This window comes from Lathyrus oleraceus, chromosome 3 (genome assembly GCF_024323335.1).
Source record: "Lathyrus oleraceus cultivar Zhongwan6 chromosome 3, CAAS_Psat_ZW6_1.0, whole genome shotgun sequence".
In the NCBI taxonomy this organism is placed as follows: Eukaryota; Viridiplantae; Streptophyta; class Magnoliopsida; order Fabales; family Fabaceae; genus Lathyrus; species Lathyrus oleraceus.
Window position 1 is genome coordinate 318,237,513 of NC_066581.1, and position 23,769 is coordinate 318,261,281.

The following is a 23,769-nucleotide window of genomic DNA, read 5'->3' on the forward strand; positions in this document are numbered from 1 at the left end:
ACCAGTGCTAAAGACCTCCATGAAGAGGCAATTGACGGATAAAAGGGATTAGTAGTCAATCCCCCGTTATTCAGTGTGTCGTTCTTTATGCTCGCACTACGTGTCGACGCTTCAGAACAAAAGCCCAAGATCTTTTGTCCGGTCAGTCAGTGGAGAGGGTTCCATCTTTCTGAACCCCCACGCTTTGTCATGAGCTCACCTTGTCCAGGGTTAAGAGCTATGAGGTCGTATCCTCATTACCTTTTTGATCCGCTCACCCTGACGTTCAATGTCAGTGGTTAAGAGCCCATTTGATTACCTTTACATGGCTTGTTTGTCGAGGTTGATATGACCCCTCTTGACTAAAGCCCTACCCATGTATGTTTAAGCCCCCTCGTCGGCGTGTTTACTTTATGCATGTTTGTTTTGTATGGTGTGATCGTCTCACCATAGGGTTGCTAGGCTTCGTATAGTCTTTCGGTGGCATGTCAATTAAGGTAGCACTGTTCCTTCGTCTAGGACTTCCTTTTTGCATAAGCATTCCTAAAACACCAACAACTCATTTATTTTTCTTCTCCTAAGAACACATTTACTCCTTCTACTACAGGCGAGTAAGTCTCCAAAGGTCGAGCATCCGCTAGATTGCGTAGTAACGTCGTTCGCCCAAAACACAACCCTTAACCCGTAGGTAGCCGAACTACGGTTTGCTCTGATTCTCATTCCAGATGAGATACGTAGGCATAAGACACGATGTCTTAGCGAGCACACTCCCCTTTAACCCATAGGTAGCCGAGCTACGAAGACTCTGATTCTCATATTCAGATGAGATACGTATGCAGTGGATGCGACATCCGCGCGAGTCATTTTCTTTTGACCCCTCTCTTTTAATAAATAGTACATTAGATAAACCCACACCCTTTAGACAAGAACAACAAGAGTGGATCCCGTAGAGTACTACGAATGCGTAGGGGTGCTAATACCTTCCCTTCGCATAATCGACTCCCGAACCCAAGATTTGGTTGCGAGGCCTTGTCTTTTCCTTTCCTTTTCCCAAGTTTACTTCGAGCGTTTCCTTTCCCTCCTTTGGGATAAATAACGCACGGTGGTGACTCTTCTGTCTTTTCCTTCTTCGCCGGTTGTTTTTTTCGCACTCCTATTTTTTTTAGGTTGCGACAGCTGGCGACTCTGCTGGGGACCCGGTTTCCCTAAGCGTGTCCCTCCTAGATTTTGTAGGTTTCTTGTTTGTTGGGTGTTTATTCTTTTGTACAGTTATTTATTTTTTAGCACTTATGTACATATCATTGCCGTGTATGTTGGCTCTGTTGGTTTGTTTGTTTGTGGGAGTGGGATGTTCTGCGTGAGATAGGCCCAATACACAGGCCTGAGTGCACTTAGGATTAGCGTGGTTTCACATGCCCTCACGTTCCGTCTCGGTCCGATGTTGGAATATGAAAACACAATTCAAATGTGGGTCTTTCTAGAGAATTCTGTGTTGTGGATCTCTTACAGTGCTAGAGCTATCTGGGAGAACTGTTAAGTCTGGATGACCTTTACCTTACTTTCATGGGAACATGGCTGAGACACTCCTCTTATAGTGGTAATTCCAAACCGGAAATGGTGGACGTATTATTATGATTCGGCCTGAGAGTCCGTGATATCAATGTCTCTACCCTTTAGCCTCCGCATGTGAGCTGGGTGGGTTGTTTACAGGTGTGCAGGAACCCTTGACCTCATCATACCCTGATATCTGATACCTGGTACCTGATCATCATGGTTCTATTTCCTGGATCCGAACTTCTGGCACTGGTTTTATTTATGGATCTAAACCTTCAAACCTGCATACCCGGACTGCCAACTTTTGAGGACTTCTTCACAGAGAACAGCTCGTGGTTCAGTATATGGCCGGAACCGGTCACCTGTCCTTTGCATTGCATAACATCATCTGCATATTTGCATCCAACATCTCATGCTTATTCATTTGCAGGGTATTCTCTTTCTCGGTTTGGTTTGGCTGATCTGTTCTTATTATGGAGGCTCCCAGGAAGAGTAATGTGACCTATCATTTCTTTGATACCAAGATCGGTCCATTGCGTCAGATAAAAGCTTTGATTACTCCTGACCATGTGGGTTTATTCCGGGATACTTATGGCAATATCTTGCCTATGGTTGAAGACTTGGATGCTTCTCAGAGGAGTTTGATACATACTTGCTTGCAGTTTTATGATCCTCAGTTGCGTTGTTTCACTTTTCAGGATTTCCAGTTGGCTCCTTTATTTGAAGAGTATGCTATGATCTTGGGTGTTCCTCTACAACATTGTGTCCCTTTCAACTCCGATATACCTCCTCCAGAGCATAAGGATATTGCTAAGGCTCTTCATCTGGAAGTGTTTGTTGTGAAGGAAAATCTCTCTTCTAAGGGAGGTCTGTCTGGTTTTCATCTGGATTTTTTGGTAGACAAAGCCGAAGAGTGTGCTGCTCAAGGAAATTGGGAGGCTGTGTGTGCTCTGTTAGCGTTAAGTGTCTATGGTATTATGCTATTCGCCGATGAACCGAAGTTCGTGAGTATGAGTGCTATTCATATCTTTCTGCTAAAGAACCCGGTTCCCACCCTTCTTGGTGATTTCTATTTTTCGGTGCACAATAAGAATGAGAAGAGACAAGGGAGATTGGTCAGATGTTGCGCTCCATTGTTCCATAAGTGGCTCGTGGGGCACTTGCCAAATGACGATGCTTTTCTGAATCCGCATCAAGCCAGGAATTGGGCTAGAAGGTTGGTTGTCTTGACTGCTAAGGACATCAGATGGTGTAATCAGAATACCAAAGGTGGCGATTTTGTGGTTAGCTGTGGGAAATACCCTAATGTACCATTGTTGGGTACGAAAGGTTGTATCAACTATAACCCGATTCTTTTGAGAAGACAATTAGGGTATGCCTTGACTCACGCAACTAAGGATCAAGATCTGGTGGAATCTTTCTACTTCCCAGTGCAAGATAATCTAGAACTGGTTAAGCAAGCTGCTGGAGCTTGGAGGAATATTCAGACCAAAGGTGCTACTGCCTATGGAAAATGTAACAACATCTCTTCTTCCCAGTATGATAGTTGGTTGCGAGAAAGAGCCCGGATTACTCTTCTACCTTTCTCTATGGGAGAACCATCTGATCCGGTTATTGTTGAGTCTGTCAGCATGGTTGAGTACAACAGTTTGAAGTAAGAAAAGGGAAAAGCTGATAAGTTGAATGCGAAGCTGAGTGAAGGCCTCAGGAAAACTTTGTGCGCTCAGAAAGAAGCTGAGAGGGAAGTTCAAAGATTGAATGAGCTTCAAAAACAAAGCAATGAGAGGATTATTGAAGATGCTGAGTATATCCGTAAAGTCTGTTCAGGTGAGGATATACTGAAGAAAGCTTGCAAGGCTGCTAAGGAGCAGTTAGGAAGAGCTGAATATAGGCTTATTGAGCGCCAGCAAAGGTGGGAAGAATTGTCTGATCGCCGGAGACAGGTTGAGATAGAAATCAGAGCAGAAAATGAGTGGTTGAAGAGTAGGGAGAACGAGCAGCATGAAGCACTTCGATTGGCTGAACAAGAGATCGTCGAACTAAAGATTCAAGCAGGGGTAAAAAGAACAAAAGAACAAGACAAGTACAGGAAATTGGAAGAAGCGGTCAAAACGAGGAATTTGTTGATTCAAGGCCTTACAGAATACCCTACTGACCCGGTTACAGAGGCGCTTCTTAAGGAAGTTCGAGAAGACTCGTTTGGGCTAGGTGTTTGACTCCTTTTATTTTTGTAGAGTTCACCATCAGGCTTGTTGATGGGTTCTCATTTCTTTGTTCATCAGAACAACTTGTATTTTGACTATGACACCTTTCAGACGTTTCATTCTCTTTGATTATTTCGTTTGTGACCAAAGCTTCTTATCACCTCTCCTCGATATTGTTATTTGCATGTTCGATCGCAGTTGTACACGTTGTTCTGGAAGGTCAAACCGGAATTGAGAAGGGGGGCCTTAAAATTGAATAAGCAGCGCATCGCATACCATGCATATTAACCCTTGTTTGTTTTGCAGGTGTCACCGCAATGTCTAATGTTTGTTCCCTGTTTCAGGCATTATTGGTCCCAAGCGAGTCCACAGGTACCCGACAAAGGAAAATCGTCCGCAACTAGCAATGGACCAGGTACAGAAAGAGCTGGCTGATATGCGTGAAAGGATGGATCAGTTCATGACATTAATGACTGGTATGGCAGAAGGCCAGGAAAAGCTGAGGGAATTGGTTGAGCAACCGAGGCCCGATCCAAAGGTAGAGATACCAAATGCTGAGGGAAACCCTGGTAACCCTGGGAACGCTGATAACCTTGTGAACACTGGTAACGCGAATGCTGATGGAAACCCGGATAATGTTGGCAACACGGGGAATGTTGGAAATGTTATTGGCGGAAGGTATAATGTGAATCAAGGAATTCAAATTAACGGGCGCCCCGTTACTGAAGATTATCAGTATGATCAATTCTCTTTGCACGACGAAGCCCACGAGACCACTCGCCGTATGGATGAGCTTGCTGAGAAGCTCAAATCTTTGGAGTCTCAAAATTCCTTAGGTTTTGATGTCACAAAACTTGGTCTGGTTCAGGGGGTGAGGATTCCTCACAAGTTCAAACCGCCTACTTTTGAGAAATACAACGAGGCTTCTTGCCCACGCACTCATCTCCAATCTTATTTGGGAAGGTTGGGAGCTCACACGGAAGATGAAAAGCTGTGGATGTACTATTTTGAAGACAGTCTAACTGGAGCTTCTCGTGAATGGTATTCTCATTTGTCTCGTACTACCATCAAGAGCTGGAAAGACTTGGCAGAGGCTTTTGTCAAGCAATATCAATACAACTTGGACATGGCTCCAAATCGGACCTTGTTGCAAGGAATGTCTCAGACTGCCAAGAAGACCTTTAGAGAATATGCTCAGCGTTGGAGACAAATTGCTGCGTCCGTCCAACCCCCTATGTCTGAAAGGGAGATGGCGGACATGTTCATGAACACTCTTCAAGGCAATTATATTGAGAGATTGGCTGCTTGCCCGTCAATCAGCTTTGCCGAGATAGTAATTGCTGGAGAAAGAATCGAGAGTCTGTTGAAGATGGTCCGAATTCAAGACAATAGTGCTTCCAGCTTATCAGGTCCCAAGAAACCGTTTGCTGGTAACGGTCAGCGAAGAAGAGAAGGCGAGACAAGCGTTGTGTATGCCGGCAGAGGACGCCCTAATTATTATTAAGATCAAGTGGCCGCAGTCACTATTCCAACACCTGCTCCTCAACAGCAACAACAACCGCAGTATCATCCGCAACAGCAACCCAGGTACAACAATCAACAACAAGGAGGTAATCCGGGTCAGCAGTGACACTATCAACGTCCAAGGCAGACGGACCGGGTCATTGAGCCAATCCCAATGCCTTATTCTGTGTTACTTCCCAGGCTGATTGACCTGAATCTGGTTACGTTAAGAACTCTGGCCCCGCCAATCGATCCCAATAATTTGCCTAGGGGTTATGATGTCAACGCCAGATGTGCTTTTCACTCCAACGCACCTGGCCATACTACAGATAATTGCAAGGCTTTCCAGCTAAAGGTACAAGATTTGAGAGATGCCAAGGCTATCAATTTTTCTCCGGTGCCTAATGTTATCCAAAACCCGATGCCAGCTCACGGCGGGAAGAGGATTAATGTTGTTGATAGTGGGGAAACTTTGGATTTGGTTTCTGATGTGACTAAAGTGAAGACTTCGCTATCGGCGATTAAAGACCGACTTCTGAAAGGACAGATATTCCCGGGCTGTGGGGAAGAGTGTAGAAATTATCAAGCTGTTGAGAACGGATGTGACAGTTTGAGAAGGGGTATTCAGTAATTGATAGATGAAGGTTGTCTTCAGTTCGATCAGACCCGTCTGGTGAAGAATGATGTGTCAACAGTGACGATTTATGTCACTCCTGAAGAAATATATGTTCCCGAGAGACCCGCTCCGACAACAATATATTTCCCAGAAAGTACAGAACCAACAACGGTGAACATCAAAAGTCCAGCACCAGTTACAATTTACTCTGACAGCCCTCAACCGACTTTGGTTAGTCCGGTCACCATCACGATACCAAGACCTGTTCCGTATGAGAAAGACAGTGCTATCCCGTGGTACTATGGGGCTGATATCTACTTCCAGGGGCGGAAAGTTGATGATGAAGACATTGACATTGGTAGCTCCGCTGTAGACAATGTTGGAGGGGTTGGTGGCTTCACTCGCAGTGGACGTCTATTTGCACCATCAACATTGCGCACAAATACTGAAGCTGAGGCAGCTGCCAAGGTTAAAGGAAAACAGGTAGCCACCGAAGAGGTTACTACTGAGGAAGCTCCTCCTAAGACCGCATTCGAGAAGGAAGTGGATGAGTTTATGAGGATTATCAAGAAAAGTGACTACAAGGTAGTCGACCAGCTAAATCAGACACCCTTAAAGATCTCCATTCTCTCATTATTGATGTGCTCTGAGGCGCACATAGCAGCCTTGTTGAAAGTACTGAATATGGCCTATGTTCCACCAGAGATAACCGTTAACCAGCTGGAGTCAGTAGTTTCAAATGTAAACACTAGCCATGGGCTAGGTTTCACCGACTATGACTTGACGTCTGAGGGCAGGAATCACAACAAAGCTTTGCATATCACAATGGAATGCAAAGGGGCAGTGCTTTCCCATGTTTTGGTTGATACAGGCTCTTCTCTGAATGTTCTTCCAAAGAAAGCCTTAATGAAGTTGGATTGTGATGGCATCATCCTGAGGCCAAGTAATTTAGTTGTGAGGGCTTTTGATGGCTCTAAGAGATCTGTCTTTGGCGAAGTTGAGTTTCCAGTTAAGATTGGACCGCAGGTGTTCAAAAGCACCTTTTATGTAATGGATATCCAGCCTGCCTATAGCTGTCTGCTAGGGCGGCCCTGGATTCATGCTGTCGGTGCTGTTACTTCTAGTCTCCACTAGAAGCTCAAATATGAACTAGAAGGTCAGGTCGTCACTGTCTGTGGTGAAGAGGATATTTTTGTTAGCCACTTGTCTACATTTAAGTATGTGGGGATGGATGGCGAGATGCATGAGATGCTGTGTCAGGGCTTTGAAGCCATAAACATCAGTGAGGTCGCGCCCGAGGCTATCTTTTCACCTAAGTCCGAGAAGGTCGGGACTTCTATCTCTTCATACAAGCAGGCTGTCGAGGTGGTTAAAGCTGGTAATGCCCAAGGCTGGGGCAAATTTGTGGAGCCAATCATCAAAGAAGACAAGTTTGGATTAGGGTATACTCCGGGGTCTCAGAAGAGCGAAGCCGGTATTTCTCCAGCGGGGGTTTGGTTTCTCCCCACATCGTCAATGCTGCAGATGAAGACAAGGCTGACAGCGTCTGTGACTTAGATAGCCGGATTCGCCCGTGTGTCCCGGGAGAAAAGCTCAACAATTGGTCGTCCGAAAAAGTCGTCCGGGTTACTCTACTGAAAGAGTAATTTTTATTGTTTTCCTTTACATGCATAATAAAGTCTTACACTTTGCCCAAGGTGTAATGACTCATCTGTAGGGCCATCCATTTAGTTACATTTCGCAATTATTTTCATCATCAATAAAGGACAGCTTTTGCAAACAATTTTGTGTTCTCTTTCTTTCAATTATTTTTACTTTTACAAAAAATAAAAATAAAAATGGCAATGTTTCTTTTTCGTTTTTCTTTCCAAAAATCTCTCGTTCTAAGGTAAAGCATGATCCTCCATCATGCAGAGATGATCACCCGGATCTCACTGTTAACGACACTGCTATGGCCAAGTATGACTTCGACAATCCCATCTATCAAGCCGGAGAAGGGGTTGAGGAAGATTGTGAATTGCCTAAAGAGTTAGCCAGGTTGTTGAAACAGGAGGACCGAGCTATTACACCCTGTCAGGAGGTGATTGAGACCATCAACATTGGTACCGAAGACGACAAGAAAGAGATCAAGATCGGGGCCAGTCTACAGACCAAGGTGAAAGAACAGTTGATCAGTTTGCTTCGTGAGTACGTCGACATCTTTGCTTGGTCCTATCAAGATATGCCAGGTTTGGATACAGACATCATTGTGCACCGGTTACCGTTGAATGAAGATATGCCGCCGGTGAAGCAGAAGTTACGTCGAACTCATCCTGACATTGCAATGAAAATCAAAGAAGAAGTTCAGAAACAGTGAGACGCAGGGTTTCTCGCTGTGGCCAGTTACCCACCATGGGTTGCCAATATCGTACCAGTACCCAAGAAGGATGGCAAAGTACGGATGTGCATCGATTACAGAGATCTAAATAGAGCTAGTCCGAAAGACGACTTCCCATTACCTCACATCGATGTTTTGGTTGATAACACAACTCAGTTCTCCGTATATTCTTTCATGGATGGTTTCTCTGGTTATAATCAGATCAAGATGGCGCCAGAAGACATGGAGAAAACGACATTCATCACACCGTGGGGTACCTTCTATTACAAGGTCATGCCTTTTGGGTTGAGGAACGCAGGGGCAACGTACCAACGGGCTATGGTAACACTTTTTCATGATATGATTCACAAAGAGATCGAATGCTATGTGGATGATATGATTGCCAAGTCCCGAACAGAAGAAGAACATCTGGACAATCTGCAGAAGTTGTTTGAACGTTTGAGAAAGTTCAAGTTAAGGCTGAATCCGAACAAGTGCATTTTTGGAGTGCGAACTGGTAAGCTGTTAGGTTTCATTGTAAGTGAAAGAGGAATAGAGGTAGATCCTGCGAAAGTAAAAGCTATTCGAGAAATGCCTGCACCTAAAACAGAAAGAGAGGTTCGTGGCTTCCTGGGCAGATTGAGCTACATTTCAAGGTTCATATCTAATCTTACAGCCACATGCGAGCCATTGTTCAAAATGCTAAGAAAAGAGCAAGAGGTCAGGTGGAACGATGATTGTCAGAAAGCTTTTGAAAGAATAAAAGAGTATTTGCAGGAGCCCCCGATTCTAATGCCTCCAGCAGAGGGAAGACCGTTGATCATGTACTTGACGGTGTTAGAAAGGTCAATGGGTTGTGTGCTCGGTCAGCATGACGAGTCAGGTCGAAAAGAGCATGCAATATACTACCTTAGCAAAAAGTTTACCGACTGTGAACAAAGATACTCACTGCTAGAGAAAACTTGCTGCGCTTTGGCATGGGCTGCTCGTCGACTAAGACAGTATATGTTGACTCACACAAATCTATTGATATCAAAGATGGATCCAGTCAAGTATATTTTTGAAAAGCCAGCGCTTACCGGAAGGGTTGCTAGGTGGCAAATGATACTGACAGAGTATGACATCCAATACACTTCACAAAAAGCCATCAAAGGAAGTGTCTTGTCAGACTATCTTGCAGAGCAACCAATTGATGATTACCAACCTATGAGGTTCGACTTTCCTGATGAGGACATCATGTTTCTCAAATCGAAAGATTGCGAGGAACCACTTCCGGAGGAGGGGCCTGACCCTGAATCCAAATGGATTATGATGTTTGATGGGGCGGTCAACGTCAATGGTCGCGGAGTTGGTGCAATGTTGATCACGCCGGAGGGGGTTCATATGCCATTTTGTGCCAGATTAACTTTCCCCTGCACCAACAATGAAGCCGAATACGAAGCTTGTATCCTAGGACTTGAGGAAGCCATCAACCTACGGATTAAAACCCTGGATGTATGCGGGGATTCAGCTTTGGTCATCAATCAAACCAACGGGAAATGGTATACGCATCAGCCTCATTTGGTTCCTTACAGAGACTATACGAGAAGATTGTTGACTTTCTTTACGACGGTGAAACTGCATTACGTTCCTCGTGAAGAAAACTAATTTGCTGATGCTTTGGCTACCTTGTCTTTGATGATTAAGGTGCTATGTTGGAACTACATACCCAGAATTGATGTATCTCGGCTTGATATACCCGTCTATGTGTTTGCTGCCGATGCAGTATCTGATGATAAGCCGTGGTATCATGACATCCAGCGTTTCCTGAAGAGTCAAGAGTACCCAGCTGGGGCGTCTTCGAATGATAAGAAGACGTTGAGGAGGTTAGCCGGTAACTTCTTTCTGAACTCAGATGATACTCTGTACAAGCAAAATTTCGACATGGTCTTGCTCAGATGTGTGGACAAGCAGGAAGCAGACATGTTAATGCAAGAAGTACATGAGGGATCTTTCGGTACCCATGCCGGAGGACATGCAATGGCTAAGAAGTTGTTAAGATCGGGGTATTATTGGTTAGCAATGGAGGCAGACTGTTGCGCATACGCCCGAAAGTGTCACAAGTGCCAGATTTACGCAGATAAAGTGCATATCCCTCCAAGCCCATTGAATGTCATGCCGTCACCTTGGCCTTTTGCAATGTGGGGCATTGATATGATTGGCAAGATCGAATTGACTGCTTCCAACGGCCATAGATTCATTTTGGTCGCTATTGATTACTTCACCAAGTGGGTGGAAGCAGCATCCTATGCGAATGTTTCGAAGCAGGTGGTAGCCAGATTTCTGAAAAGAGATATCATCTGCAGATACGGAGTTCCCGAGCGGATCATTACTGATAATGGTTCGAATCTCAATTACAAAATGATGGCAGAGCTTTGCCGGGACTTCAAAATCGAGCATCACAATTCTTCCCCTTACAGGCCAAAGATGAATGGCGCTGTTGAGGCAGCTAACAAGAATATTAAGAAGATTGTGCAAAAGATGGTGGTAACATACAAGGACTGGCATGAGATGTTACCGTTTGCATTACATGGGTATCGAACTTCAATTAGAACATCCATCGGGGCAACACCTTATCAGCTTGTATATGGCATGGAAGCAGTTCTTCCGGTGGAAGTCGGAATTCCTTCTTTGGGGCTCCTGATGGATGTTAAACTGGACGAAGCAGAATGGGCCCGTTCTCGATACAACCAACTGAGCCTAGTTAAGGAAAAGAGACTAGCAGCTATATGCCATGGTCAACTATATCAGAGACGAATAAAGAGAGAATTTGATCAGAAAGTGCGCCCTCGGGAGTATCAAGTCGGTGAATTGGTACTCAAAAGAATTCTTCCTCCCAACACAGATCACAGGGGCAAATGGACACCGAACTATGAGGGTCCATACGTGGTTAAAAGGGTTTTCTCTGGCGGAGCTTTGATGCTAACAACTATGGATGGCGAAGACTTCCCATCCCCTGTCAACTCAGACGCAGTTACAAAATACTTTGCATAATTGACCCGCTGGACAAAAAAAAAGAGAGTCCAGGCAAAAAAGGGGCATCCCAAAAAAAAAAAAAATGTACACCCGGTGAGTCGAAAACCCGAAAGGGCGGCTCAGGCAAAAAAGGGTATCCCGGTGGATTGAAAACCCAAAAGGACGGTCCACGCAAAAGAGGGAATAAGCGAATGACTGCGATCTAAGTTCATCCGTGTTATATCGCCGTTTCATTCAATCCGGCAATCTTCGAAGGTTAAAGATCGACTAATCATCCACTTCAGAAAGCAAGATTAGCAGAGCGTCTTGAGGTCATACGAGCCATAGCAGAGTCGAAACTCAGTGGGACCCCGTATCCACATTGCCATTAGGATAATTTCTTTTGTTCAATTTATAGCGATCGCTTCTTTTCAGGGATCAGCTTCCTGATGTACTCACCTATTCCTGGCACAAATTTTTCAACCAGTAAAAGTCGAATAATTCAGTTAAAGAGCCTCTTTATTTTTCATTTATCAGTTTGTTTGCAAAAGATGTCTAAATTCTTGATTAAACATATTGCATCTGAACATAATGGTGGCTTTTGCAGATGATTTGCACAGGGAAACATTTAAAATTGCTTTGAATGTGCTTAATCCCGGACGGTGAATTCAAACCGAGTAATTCCCCCGGGACATACGTGTGTGATTGCAGGTCACAGGAACCGGATGCCAAGTCATGAATCCTCATCCCCAAGCGATTGACAAAGTCTCTCCTCAGCAGAGCATGTCCCCCAGTAGAGTTGCACCTTGTATCCCCAACAACAACGGAGTAGTTGCATCCCCAACAGACAAGAGGGTGGTGTCACCAGTGTTCATCCCATTCCCCAGCAGATTATTTTTAACAGATTTGTTTGGATCCTTAGCCTGAGGACGATCAGCAAGTTCATATCCCCAGCAAAGGTCAATTCCTACGACATTTCCCCAAGAAGTGCTTTCCCCACAGACTCTCCTCACAGAGCCTCGCCAAACAAAGTTCCCATAGTTGATACTCCCCCAGCAAGGTCAACCTTTAAAAAAAAAGCCGATTTATTTTCGGTGGCTCCCCGGTCCCGGGAGACGGATCATTCCCCACAGAGCATTCAAGGATTGATACAGCGATCCGTTCCCTACCGGAGTTTCCTTCCCCAAGCAGATTTCTTTTTTGCACCATGCATAACATTTGCATTTGCATGCATATCAAGCATACACATAAGCTGATAAACAGGTTCTTCAAAGCAGACTGAAGAATTACTTTACAACCAAAGTCATGAGATTCAGCCAGAGGATCAAGTGTGTGTGATCCAGCAGGAGGGTCATTTCGAAGATTCAGCCTGAGAATCATTGAGCCAGCCTAAGGTTCAATTTGAAGATTCAACCAGAGAGTCGCCTACAAGCGTTATTTCCCCAGCAAGCCAGCCAGAGGGATAGATTGACAATTCAACAGAAAATCAACCTACAAGAGGATCCAGCCCGCGGATCGCAATTTAGAAAACAAAAGTCTAATTGAAGGGTCGTTACAACATGTTCTAGCCTGAAGAATATGTACGAAGCCCAAAAAGTGGAATATTCTCGAAGCTGCATATCTAACATGAAGATTGGGTGTAGATTTCGAAAGAGGGTCAACCAGCGCATGCCTCAGATGCGAGATCCTGATGATGGGATTTTATCATCAAAGCAATCCAGATCTAGCCAGAAGATCGAAATCAGGTCTAGCCCGAAGACCGAGAATAGATTCAACCAGAGAATCGAAACGAAGAAGATCTAGCCAGAAGATCGAAGTCAGGTCTAGCCCGAAGACCGAGAATAGATTCAGCCAGAGAATCGAAATGAAGAAGATCTAGCCAGAAGATCGAAGTCAGGTCTAGCCCGAAGACCGAGAATAGATTCAGCCAGAGAATCGGATCAAAGAAGATCTAGCCAGAAGATCGAAGTCAGGTCTAGCGCGAAGACCGAGAATAGATTCAGCCAAAGAATCAGATCGAAGAAGATCTAGCCAGAAGATCGAAGTCAGGTCTAGCCCGAAGACCGAGAATAGATTCAGCCAGAGAATCAAAGAGAATAGATTCAGCCAGAGAATCGAAACAAAATAGATCTAGCCAGAAGATCGAAGAAGATCTAGCCAGAAGATTGAAGTCATGTCTAGTCAGAAGACAAAATCGTATCCAGCCCGAGGATCAAGATTAATATCCAACCAGAGGACTAAATTGAGTATAGATTCAGCCAGAGGATCGAAACTCCAGATTCAGATTCAGCCAGAGGATCGGAAGAAAAATAAATAGCACGGTGTATTTCAACATTTTTGTGGTGTTCTCAGAGCGTAAATTTTCGGTCTGTCGTTGGTATTCAATCACAGCTCACCCTGTTTGTCTGATAAGCTGTTCGCTTTCATCCTGCTCGGGTTAACTGATGATTGAATAGGGGCAGCTGTAACACCCCAAAATTTGCCCTCCTCATTCATGCATTCATTTTTAGGTCATTTAACATTTCATATTGCATTTCATCATGTCAATCAGAGTCAGATCCAAGAAGCTTGAACATCATCCAAGACACTTTGTGGGTTCTATCCGGGTGATCAGTCAACACAAGGGAAAGACTTGAGTTACTTCCAACAGGTTCAAATGGGGTCTATTCATCATTCAGAACGCTAATCTTGAAGGAGCAAGAATCTGTTCATGAGCTGTCGTGCTCGCTAGGCGAGCAGAATGGTTCGCCTAGCGAATCTGAACTGTCATGCTCGCTAAGCGAGCAGATCCTTCGCTAGGCGAAGCCCACGCGTTTTGAGAAAAAATAACAGAAATTCATGGGCTTGAGTTGCCCTCATTTGAGCCCACCAAGCCACTAAAATCAGGTTATAAATACTAGAGTTTTAGTGGAACAGAAGGGGGAGAAAAGGAGGGAGAGAATGAGAGAGACGAACTAATCTGCAGCAGCCTCCAGACAGCTCTGAAAAGTTCACTCTGACTCACACACTTTTTCACCTCCATCTCACGCAAACCCTAACATTGCTTTGCAAACCCAGCCGTGCCATTCGATTTTAATCAATCCCTCTAATCAGGTTTGCCCTTATTCCCATTACTCTATGCTTTCAATTTGAATTCTCTGAATGTATGAGGTATCGTTAGGTTTTGCCCATGGGTTTAGATGTGCATGAATGTGTAGAACATTACCTTGAACGTTTAATCACTTAATTTCTGAAATGGAGACCACGGGGTTTGGGGTTTCTGAGATCGTACTATTATCCATGAAGAACCCAAAACCCGCAGGCGCTCGCTAGCACCTCGCTAGGCGAGCACACAGCGAAGCAGCAGCGATCGCGACAGCAGTTGTTTTTTCGTCATGGCATTGTTTTCTCCTGATTCCATCCTGTTACTCTAACCTGTTTGTTGAGTTTTTGTGAGGGCTCGCATGACTTTAGAAGAGATGGCTTGCTTGGTATTCCACTTTATTTATGGGATACCACCTGGAGGTTTATTCTGATTACCTGTACTGACTCGCTTTCTTTGATGGTGCTAGCTTGAGGGATCTCCGGGTTTCTTGTGTCGTTAGTTGCTATTACTTCGGATCTTTATCCATACGGTAGACCTTTTGATCCCTTTATTTTTCCCGCATTTTTACCGCTTTCTTAGCTGGAAGACCTCGATAGGAGGCAATGTTTTTGTGTGTTTACTTTTGTGCCCGAAGACCTCCCAGAAGAGGCACCAGTGCTAAAGACCTCCCAGAAGAGGCACCAGTGCTAAAGACCTCCATGAAGAGGCACCAATGCTAAAGACCTCCATGAAGAGGCAATTGACTGATAAAAGGGATTAGTAGTCAAACCCCCCTTATTCAGTGTGTCGTTCTTTATGCTTGTACTACATGTCGACGCTTCAGAACAAAAGCCCAAGATCTTTTGTCCGGTCAGTCAGTGGAGAGGGTTCCATCTTTCTGAACCCCCACGCTTTGTCATGAGCTCACCTTGTCCAGGGTTAAGAGCTATGAGGTCGTATCCTCATTACCCTTTTGATCCGCCCACCCTGACGTTCAATGTCAGTGGTTAAGAGCCCATTTGATTACCTTTCTATGGCTTGTTTGTCGAGGCTGATATGACCCCTCTTGACTAAAGCCCTACCCATGTATGTTTGAGCCCCCTCGCCGGCGTGTTTACTTTATGCATGTTTATTTTGTATGGTGTGATCGTCTCCCCATAGGGTTGCTAGGCTTCGTATAGTCTTTCGGTGGCATGTCAATTAAGGTAGCACTGTTCCTTCGTCTAGGACTTCCTTTTTGCATAAGCATTCCTAAAACACCAACAACTTATTGATTTTTATTCTCCTAAGAACACATTTACTCCTTCTACTACAGGCGAGTAAGTCTCAAAAGGTCGAGCATCCGGTAGATTGCGTAGTAACGTCGTTCGCCCAAAACACAACCCTTAACCCGTAGGTAGCCGAACTACGGTTTGCTCTGATTCTCATTCCAGATGAGATACGTAGGCATAAGACGCGATGTCTTAGCGAGCACACTCCCCTTTAACCCATAGGTAGCCGAGCTACGAAGACTCTGATTCTCATATTCAGATGAGATACGTATGCAGTGGATGCGACATCCGCGCGAGTCATTTTCTTTTGACCCCTCTCTTTTAATAAATAGTACATTAGATAAACCCACACCCTTTAGACAAGAACAACAAGAGTGGATCCCGTAGAGTACTACAGATGCGTAGGGGTGCTAATACCTTCCCTTCGCATAATCGACTCCCGAACCCAAGATTTGGTTGCGAGGCCTTGTCTTTTCCTTTCCTTTTCCCAGGTTTACTTCGAGCGTTTCCTTTCCCTCCTTTGAGATAAATAACACACGGTGGCGACTCTTCTGTCTTTTCCTTCTTCGCCGGTTGTTTTTTTTGCACTCCTATTTTTTTTAGGCTGCGACATCGGTCAACACAACGAGAAAGGTAGGAAAGAGCATGCCATCTACTACCTGAGTAAGAAATTCACAGATTGCGAGTCGAGATACTTAATGCTTGAAAAGACATGTTGTGCACTTGCATGGGCTGCTAAGCGATTGAGACAATACATGCTGACTCACACAACCTTACTGATCTCCAAAATGGATCCAGTCAAGTATATATTTGAGAAGCCAGCTCTCACCGGAAGGGTTGCTCATTGGCAAATGGTACTGACAGAGTACAACATCCAGTATACGTCCCAGAAAGCCATCAAAGGGAGTATTCTGTCAGACTATCTTGCTCAGCAGCCGATTGATGATTATGAGTCGATGAAGTTTGATTTTCCGGATGAAGACATCATGTTCCTCAAGATGAAAGACTGTGAAGAACCAGTTGTTGAGGAGGGACCTGATCCAGATGAAAAGTGGACTTTAATGTTTGATGGGGCCGTCAATGCCAAAGGAAGTAGAATTGGTGCTATCATTACTACTCCGAAAGGTGCCCACATGCCTTTCACCGCTCGTCTGACTTTTGAGTGCACCAATAATGAAGCTGAGTATGAAGCTTGTATCTTAGGTATTGAGCAAGCCATTGATTTGAGAATCAAGACTCTGGATATCGTCGGAGATTCAGCTCTAGTGATCAATCAAGTGAATGGTGATTGGAATACTCTCCAGCCTAATCTAGTCCCCTATAGAGATTACACGAGAAGACTGTTAACTTTCTTCACAATAGTAAAGTTGTATCATATACCTCGTGATGAGAACCAGATGGCAGATTCTCTTGCTACTCTATCCTCCATGATCAAGGTGATTAGGTGGAACTATGCTCCCAGGATTGATGTTATGTGCCTTGATAGGGCCGCGTATGTGTTTGCCGCTGAACTGGTAGTCGATGACAAGCCCTGGTATCACGACATCAAGTGTTTTCTGAAGAATCAAGAGTACCCTGCAGGGGCATCCAACAATGATAGAAAGACTTTGAGAAGATTGGCAGGCAGTTTCTTCTTGAACAAAGACGATGTGCTGTATAAGAGGAACTTCGACATGGTTTTGCTCAGATGCGTGGATAGACATGAAGCGGACATGTTAATGCAGGAAGTTCATGAAGGATCCTTCGGTACTCATGCCGGCGGACATGCAATGGCTAAGAAATTATTGAGAGCGGGTTATTACTGGATGACCATGGAATCTGATTGTTTCAAATATGCTCAGAAGTGTCATAAATGCCAGATTTATGCTGATAAAGTGCATGTGCCGCCAAATCCTCTGAATGTGATGTCTTCGCCGTGGCCGTTTGCTATGTGAGGCATTGATATGATTGGAAAGATTGAGCCGACTGCTTCCAATGGGCATCGCTTCGTCCTTGTTGCCATCGACTATTTCACCAAGTGGGTCGAAGCAACGTCATTTGCGAAGGTCACCAGACATGTGGTTGCCCGATTCATTAAGAAAGAAATCTTTTATCGTTATGGGATTCCCGAAAGAATCATTACTGATAATGGTTCTAATCTCAATAACAAAATGATGAAGGAGTTGTGCAAGAGCTTCAACATTCAACATCACAATTCTTCCCCTTATCGTCCTAAGATGAACGGTGCTATTGAGGCAGCAAATAAGAACATAAAGAAAATTGTGCAAAAGATGGTCGTTACGTACAGAGATTGGCATGAGATGCTACCCTTCGCCTTGCATGGGTACCGTACTTCAGTACGTACATCGACCGGGGCAACCCCTTACTCCCTTGTGTATGGTATGGAAGCAGTCCTACCTGTTGAAGTGGAGATTCCTTCTCTAAGAGTCCTGCGGGATGTCGAGTTAGACGAAGCTGAATGGATTCAGACAAGGTTCAATGAGTTGAGTCTTATCAAAGAGAAGCGAATGGAAACCATTTGTCATGGGAAGTTGTATCAAAGTCGGATGAAGAGAGCCTTTGATCAGAAAGTGCGTCCTCGATGCTTCCAAGTCGGAGATTTGGTGTTGAAAAGGATCCTTCCTCCTCAGACAGATCACAGGGGCAAGTGGACTCCTAACTATGATGGACCATATATTGTCACTAAGATTTTTGATGGTGGAGCCTTAATGCTTGCAACTATGGATGGTGAAAACTTCACTTCCCCTGTGAACTCAGACGCAGTTAAAAAATACTTCGCATAAAATAGACCCGCTGGACAATAAAAAGAATAGTCCAGGCAAAAATGGGCATCCCGGCGAACCAAGAAAATAAAAAAAGGTTCGGGCAAAGGTTAGGGATTAAAAATGAAAAGATTGTACACCTGGTAAGTTGAAAACCTAAAAAGGCAACTTAGGCAAAAATGGGTATCCCGGTGGATTGAAAATCCGTAAGGGCGATCCAGGCAAAAGTTAGGGATTAAGCGAATGACTGTGTTCTGAGTAGTTCTGAATCTCATCTCGTGTCGATAACCGGAAAATTTCGAAGGATAGGAAATAATCCAATCACCTTTTTCAGAAAGCTGATCATTTGGAGGATCTTGAAGACGAGCGAGTCATAGCAGAATTGGAACCCGATAGAAATCCATTTCACATTGCCATTAGATTGATTTTTGTTTTTTATCTTTTGTGAAATTACCTCTTTCCAGGGATTGCTTCCTGATGTAAATGCCTATTCAGAGACCATTCAATCAATAAAATCATGTTATTCAGTATATCTTTGTGTTCATTTTCATTTTACTATTTTGTTTGCAAAAATGACGTCCGAATTTTTGATAAACATTGCATCATGAAACATAAGAGCTTTACAGGTACATGCTTAATAAACATTTAAAATTGCTGTAAATTGTAAGTGCTTTGGATCGTCTATTCAGAACAGGTACACTCGGGGCATTTCCTTAAGGTTCCCAGCAGATGACCGCGGATGTTTTTCTTCAACAATTGGTACTTGGTATCTTATCCCTACAAAGTTGGTCTGAGCATTGGATTCTTCAATCCCCAGCAGGTTCTCACTACTGTACTCTCCCCAAGAATTTGTTTCAGACTATACACTCCCCAACGGAGTTGACATGTGTTTCAGACTATACACTCACCAGTAGAGTCGACAGTGTTAGACCGTATCTTCCCAACAAAAGCGGCTACTCCTCAGAGTTTGATGCCAGGTCGACGATCTCGATGCTAGATCCGAGGTCTCTTTCCTTGAAGCAGAATCTCGGTACTGTATCGGTTTTTGTATCCCCCTCAGCAGCAAGCTTTCAGTGCCATTCTCTCCCCAGTCAGAGTCTCGGTATTTTGTTATCGCCAGAACACCGCGTGGCTGGTCATTTCCCCACAAAGTTCATTGTGCTGTGTATCTCCAACAGCATTGCCAGGGTCCAGAAGATTGTGATCATTTCCCCAACAGAATTCCTTGCCTCGACTTGGCGTTCTCTCTAACCTAGCATTTCGCATCCCTGCATGTAGAATCATATCGCATTGCATCCTCCCAAATCGCGTAGCATTTCCATTTTCATGGAGCATTACGCCATTGAAAAATTCAAACATACGCATGTAAAGCATAAGACATTCTCGGTATCCCAAGTGATAAACCAGAAGTTTGTTTCCAGTACTCAGGCTGAAGTTTGTTCATGACTTATCCTTTATTATTCCCAGCAAAGGTCGTTGGCCCACGTGCCACCTCGATTATCATTTTCCCTATTTCTGCCGATGCTGACAGGCATGAAAGTTTTCCGGTATTCAGACCGAAGTGGCATTCAGGCCAGATCTTTCGATGTCCAGATCGAAGAAGTTTCCGACGTTCAGGTCGACGCAACTTATGGCATTCAGGGCAGTTTCCGGTATCCAGACCGAAGTGGCATTCAGGCCAGTTTTCCGATGTTCAGATCGAAAAAGTTTTCGACGTTTAGGTCGACGCAACTTGTGGCATTCAGGCCAATTTTCCGGTATTCAGACCGAAGTGGCATTTAGGCCAGTTTTTCGATGTTCAGATCAAAGAAGTTTCTGACGTTCAGGTCAACGCAAATTGTGGCATCCAGGCCAATTTTCCGGTATTCAGACCGAAGTGGCATTCAGGACAGTCTCCCGATGTTCAGATCGAAGAAGTTTCCGACATTCAGGTCGATGCAACTTGTGGCATTCAGGTCAGTTTTCCGGTATTTAGACCGAAGTGGCATTCAGGTCAGTCTCCCGATGTTCAGATCGAAGAAGTTTCCGACATTCAGGTCGATGCAACTTGTGGCATTCAGGCCATTTTTCCGGTATTTAGACCGAAGTGGCATTCAGGCCAGTTTTCCGGTGTTCAGACCGATGTTTGGTAATCTAGTATCTTCCGATGCTCAGATCGAAGTCATTTCCAGTATTCAGATTGATGAGCGGCATTCAGGCCATGGTTATTTTGGTGTTACCATTTATTTTAGTATTCAGGCTAACATTCTTTTTCGGTGTTCAGACCGACTCTCACTGTACCAGACAGATTCTTTTTTTTCAAGACCACCTCTTGCCGATCTTGACAGGCATTATTACTTTGTTTTTCACTTTCCTACTTCAGCGTAAATTTTTGGGCTTTTATCGTATTCAATCCCTTGATACCTCGAAAGTGCGAAAGTCGTTGCTATCTCCATTTCGGGTTTCCAGTTGATTGAATAGGGGCAACTGTAATACCCCAAAATTTACCCTTCATTTTTTCCTGGAAGCATGGGATTATGTTTCACACTTCATTAGCATCATACTAGGTCATACTCATTGCATACTGCATTAGTGATTTGGGAATCAGGTTTTGATTGATCACTCCTTAACAGAAGGAGCCCACACAAAGCAAGATTGAGAATTGGACTTCAGTTTCTAAATATACAAGTCTCAAGGGTCTCAAGGGGGTCCAGGTATCTTATTATGGTCCTCAGTTCATCAGTGAAGGATTCAGAGCTATCAGAGTGTTCATCTAAATTTAATCAGGAGATTAGGGTTTCATGGCTACTTGCAACAGGAAATATTTGTTTGGAGGTAGAGGGGCTCATCCATGTCATTATTAGAGAGGCATCTTGGCCTAGGAAGATTCACAATTATCTCAGAAAGATCCATTGGCAAGCAGCGCAATCAGTTCTTGATCATTTTGCCCTAAAATTAGGGTTTGGTATAAAATCAGTTTATTTCTGATTCTTTGGGTGAAACTCTTTTCCATGGCCCTTCATATGTCCACAAGGGTCTACATACAAAAAATCAGCTCTTTATTTGAGCCAGAAGTGCTTCAATTGATCAATGAAATCGGGAATCAGACAGTTTGGGAAAAGTTAACTGTGGGGCCAGAAAAGTCAACTTCTGACTTTTTGAGAGTGGAATCTCAAAATTCATGCCTAGGGGAGCCTACATGTGAAATTTTATCGAGGTTGGATCATGGATTCATCATTTAATCAGGAATTGGCAAAGTTACTTAATTTGGAAATGGTTGACTTTCCATTTAGGGCAAGTTTTCATGATTGTTGCACTCACTTTAAGCCCATTTTCCATCAAGATAAAAGCTCCATTTGAAAATTTCTCCAACATGAAAGTTGTTCCTCTTGTTCCAAGCTTTCTAGAGATATAAAGTTTGTTCCATTTGGGTTAAAATTGAGAAAGTTATGCTTAGTCAAAGTGAGACATTTTTCTAGGACACTTAGAAAAATTTCTAAGTCCAAAATCTTCAAAGTTTGTCAAGACTTCTTGGCCAGTTTTCTTGCACTTCAAGGCATCATTTGAAAATGTTTTCTTCATAAAAATTGTACCTTGCCATGTCCTCTTTCACCTCCTTTTGGAATCATCTCATTTGGATTCATGGTTTGAGAGATACATTCACCTAAAGTGGGCACCATGACTTGATTTTCTAGGCAGATTTTAGGCCAAACTGGCCCAATCAGTTTTGCATGGTGAGACCTGAACTTGAGGGTCATTTTTCACATTCTTACATTCATCATTTCAACTTGTGATCAACATGAAATATGCTAAGCTCCATGATATCTTGCTACTGTTTGCATTATTTCTCCAATTGGTGACTTGAGCATCAAATTACATGGCCATAAAGTCACCACCTTGGAATGGATTTCTTGCTTGCCAAGTTATGCTGCAAACCAGCCCACGTTTTGCTACCTCTTTTGGCCATGCATTGGATATCCATTCACTTAAGTTTGGCCCAAAATAACAACATTTCACATGCCCTAATACACCTCACTTTGCATTTTTATTCTTATGGATAACAATTGTTTCAAAGCCCATGAGAACATTTGTTTCACCCTATTTAAAAGGCTGCAAACCCTAAACCTAAAAGAGGCATTGAATTTTCGTGGCAAGCAAGGCAAGGTAACCATCTTACTCCATCTTCCATGGCCATGTATTGATGTATCCATGTTCATCATCATGCTCATCATTATTATCATTATTGTTTGCCATGCCAATTAGATGCTCATGTTTGTTTCATGCTTGTTTACAATGCCAACCACATGCTTGTGTTCTTGTTATTAATTTATGCATGCTGAATTTTTTGCCTTTACCCATGTCCATGTTGACCTCTTTTGGTCAACTTTTCTCCATGATTAAGACATCATTTTACTCAAACAAGGATACCATGATAATCTACACATTTTGTACTTGAATTTTGGTTTTTATTTCATGTCATTTGGTGCATCGTAGTGGTAGTATTATTGAATGGAAGTTTGAAAAAAAACCATTGCATTGCTGCATTTTCTGCATGAACATGGCTAGGGCAAGGTTTAATGAAGAAGATGACCGCGTGTCATCTTGAGAACCGTTAGATCTAGTGCTGTCGTTTTAATCCTGGCCATCTATTTGTTTTTTGTCTTTTAGTCACTTAAGTAAACTTGACCAATTGATGTTATGTCACATGGCTTTTTTAATTAAAATGTTACTTTAATGTGTCACACTTTGATTTAAGTTAGTTTGGATCATGGGCCTGCACTACTCGTTTTCCACACACCCCTTTTTCCAGGCCCATTAGCACTAACACACTCTCCTTTCATTTTCTTTTTTAATTCCAATTTATTTTCTGTTTTGTTTTTAATTATTTTAAAATACTTTCTTTATTCATAAAAATATCAAAAAAATATTTTCCATGTCTCTTAATGTCTTATTTAATTTTATTTAATTTTTATTTTCGTATTTATTTAATGTTAATATTTTATTTTAATTATTTATTCTAAATGGTCCATTTTAACACACATTTTTTTCTTGATTTTATTTTTATGACTTAAAATTATTTTTAGCTTTTTATTTTTGGGATGAAGGTTTACCAATGTCCCATGGTCAACTTGGCCTTTTCTTGGAATTTTATTTCCCATTTTCAATTTATTTTGGATTTATTTTTAACCTAGTCTTATTGGTTGACTTTTGTTTTGACCTTTGTTTTATTTCAATTAATTTATGTACTAATTTTAATTATTTTTAAAATATTTTTGGGGGATGATGATGTCCTGACCCCACCTTACTTAGTTTAATTTTTCATAATTTTCTTGATTAATTTGCTATTTATTTCATATTTTTTAAGTTGACTTGACTTTTCAGTTGACTTGACTTTTCAGTTGACTTCTTTATGATCGATGTTTGACTTAGGGATTGCTTATGGCAATTGAAGAGATCTTTTGATCCTCCCTTGTTCATCTCATATGC

At 43.1% G+C, this 23,769-nt stretch overlaps 1 protein-coding gene across 1 annotated transcript; it reads left to right on the top strand.

The window, feature by feature from the left end:
* Window positions 1-2,006: 2,006 nt before the first annotated feature.
* LOC127131059 (uncharacterized) lies at window positions 2,007-3,749 on the top strand. Its single transcript, XM_051060000.1, has 2 exons — window positions 2,007-3,187; window positions 3,242-3,749. Exons 1-2 carry the CDS (start codon window positions 2,007-2,009, stop codon window positions 3,747-3,749), a joined length of 1,689 nt encoding a protein of 562 aa, XP_050915957.1.
* Window positions 3,750-23,769: the final 20,020 nt, after the last annotated feature.